The sequence below is a fragment of the Chondrus crispus genome, genomic scaffold (assembly GCF_000350225.1).
Source record: "Chondrus crispus Stackhouse genomic scaffold, scaffold_916, whole genome shotgun sequence".
Classification (NCBI taxonomy): domain Eukaryota; phylum Rhodophyta; class Florideophyceae; order Gigartinales; family Gigartinaceae; genus Chondrus; species Chondrus crispus.
The window spans coordinates 1-2,858 of record NW_005178967.1 but is presented as its reverse complement, the minus strand read 5'-3'; the positions used below and the strand labels follow the sequence as shown (position 1 = coordinate 2,858).

The 2,858-nt window shown below is 59.4% G+C and overlaps 2 protein-coding genes across 2 annotated transcripts; one reads left to right on the top strand and one right to left on the bottom strand.

Annotated features, from left to right (window-relative positions):
- Window positions 1-1,148: 1,148 nt before the first annotated feature.
- On the bottom strand, window positions 1,149-2,021 carry CHC_T00001099001 (hypothetical protein). Its single transcript, XM_005712685.1, has one exon. It carries the CDS (start codon window positions 2,019-2,021, stop codon window positions 1,149-1,151), a length of 873 nt encoding a protein of 290 aa, XP_005712742.1.
- Window positions 2,022-2,144: 123 nt separating this feature from the next.
- On the top strand, window positions 2,145-2,384 carry CHC_T00001098001 (hypothetical protein). Its single transcript, XM_005712684.1, has one exon. It carries the CDS (start codon window positions 2,145-2,147, stop codon window positions 2,382-2,384), a length of 240 nt encoding a protein of 79 aa, XP_005712741.1.
- Window positions 2,385-2,858: the final 474 nt, after the last annotated feature.

Below are 2,858 nucleotides of genomic sequence, written 5' to 3'. Positions count from 1 at the left end.
GAAAAGGCGGTTTCGGCGGGCAAAGTGAGGGGGTGATTGCCTCGAGCCTGCGCGAAAATGGCGTGGACACGTGGCGCGCACAAGGGATCGAGACGGGCGGCGATTGGAGGAGGCTGGAGTCTTGCAACGTGGACGCGTGGCCACGTGAGATGTTGGCAGCAAGGTGTACTGTATCCCTAAAATTTGTTGATGAAATGCGCTCATTTTCCAGGTTGCTCTACCTGGAAAGACTCTTTCCTACTCTTGTCGAGCAAATACAACTTTCCGAAAGACACCCCCAGCACTACCCCCAGCACTGGAGCTGATTTCTACCCTACAGCGCACGTCATGCGGATGACAATAATCGCTGCTCTTAACTGTGCTTCGTGTTTGGGGAAAGCAAAGACACAGCTGAAAGATTAAAGTTGATCCGTAATGCCCGATCATGGGGCATGCATAGCAAACGTTTTCAGATCAAATTCTGTCATGCAAACGATGCAAGTTGCTCAAAGAGTCGAGCCAGGCTCGGAATCGCTACGTCAAAAGCGCTGCGAACGTGCGCCCATCGCATCACAGGTGATAATTCACACTAAAAGGCAAGTGACAAGTGAAGAGAAAAACTAGCAACTACAAGAGAACAACTGCTCAACATACCGTGTATAGTACTTGCTCTACAGATCCGCCAGAGCCTGATTTCCTGGGTGCTTTGCGCAAGGGGAAATGCGCAAGCGCCTGCGGCCTCTATGCCCTCTCCTTTACACCTTTGGTTTAGACGTTTGCTCTACTTTTGTAAAGGATAGAGTAGAAACGGTGCCGGCTTTGCTGGTTTTGTAGCACAAGCTGTGGAAACTCACACAGTATGTGATGAGAAGCATAAAACACTCCCCATGGAGAAGAGTGATGAAAAGCCTCTTGCTCCTGCACGACCTTTCGTCAAGTACTTGACTTTCGTCAAGTACGTGAATGCGAGAGTTCAGAAAAATAAAGGGCTCACGGTAGTTCAGTGCACGATGACTACGCTGCAGGAGAGAGGATGGAAGAGTAGTATTCTCGGTCGCTCTTCTTCCGGAAACCAAACTACTCATGTATCGTTTCTCTATATTTATATACAACTTTACATATACACATAACTTGTACGTAACCATGTGCTCCTCCACGTACGAATTTCTCTACTCCAGCACCACATTATCAATCAACCGCGCTTTGCCGACCATCACAGCAACACAAACGACACACTTCCCACCGCCCTCAACCGTCCCCTCGACCTCCCTCATGCTCTCCCGGTCACACAAGCTAACATACAACACCTCTACATTCGCGTCCTTCCCGCGCATATCCGCGAGCTTCTCCCTCACCACACCGCGCACGCTCTCCGCGTCCCTCTCCCCCTTTGCCCACACCGCCGTCCCCTCCCTGAGCGCGGCCCACACGCCGCCGGCCACGCTGCGCTCCGCGCCCGTGAGGTACTGGTTCCTCGTCGACATCGCGAGCCCGTCGCCCTCCCTCACGGTCTCCCCGACGACCACCTCGAGCGGCAGCCCGACGTCGCGCACGACCGCGCGCACGACCGCGCACTGCTGTGCGTCCTTCTGCCCGACGTAGAGCCGGTGCGGCCGCGCCGCGACGGCCAGCTTGAGCACCACGGTCGCCACGCCGCGGAAGAACGTCGGCCGCGACGCGCCCTCGGACCGCGCGTTGCGCGCCGCCCCGCCACACCCCGCCTCCACGTACGTCTCGTAGCCCGCCGGGTACACGTCCTCCGCGCGCGGCAGGTACACCGCGTCCGCCCCGTGCGACGCGCACAGCGACAGGTCCGCGTCCTCCGTGCGCGGGTAGGAGGCAAAGTCTTCGCCCGGCGCGAACTGCGCGGGGTTCACGAAGATAGAGGCCAGGCTTATGTCGTTGTCGCGGCGCGAGAGCGTTAGGAGCGATGTGTGCCCGGCGTGTAGCCCGCCCATCGTCGGCACAAAGCCGACCGTGGAGGTGGCAGGCAGTGAGGCGCGGTAGACGAGCAGCTCCGCGTGCGAGCGGATTATCTTCATCGCGGATGGAGGCGGGGGAGGGAGCGGGGGGAGGGAGCGGGGGGGAGGGAGCGGGGGGAGGTGACGGAGGTTGTTCTGGTGGTGGGGGCGTAATTGAGTCACTGAGCTGTCGTTGGACGATTGATGCTCAATCAGCTAGTGTTTGCAAGTTGGAGCACAGATTGCTTTACATCGTCTACGTTTAACACGACCCCGACCGTTCCTCCTTCCTTCCTCCCTTCCCCATTCCGCCCCTCCTCCGCACCTTGCACGCCGCTACGAGGCGTGCGGCACGGCCATAAAGAACCTCTTCTCATACGTGTCATAAACCTCGACGCTGACCGCGCACGCCCAGCCAAGCCTCCTCAAAAACTGGTGCTCTAACATATTCATCTCCTGCGTGGACGGCACGCCCCCAATCCTGCTCAGCGACGAGTTGCGATGCGCCTCATCCTCGAGATACTTTGCCGCGACACAAAGCGCGGTCGTGACTAGCCTATGCAGGTTAAGCTCATCCAGCGTCAGCATCGCGTCGCTCTCCCTCACGCGATCGAGATAAACCAGTGCCACGATGAGCACGCTGCGGCTGACGTTCAAGTACCTGACGAAGCGTGCGACGTAATTCCTGAGCACGATGCGGGGCCTGGCCAGGCTAAAGAACACGCTGCTGCTGCCGTCGGGGAAGCGCTCGGTCGCGTACGGCGGGGCGCGCGGGGCGCACCGCGGGCACCTCGCGCACGGCACGCCGCGCCCGCGCGCCACGCCCGCCTCGAGCAGGGCGGCCATGGCGGCGACGAGGTGCTCCTCTGGCAGGCGTGCGACGCGGACGGCGGCGTCCTCGAACGGAACGGCTGCGGG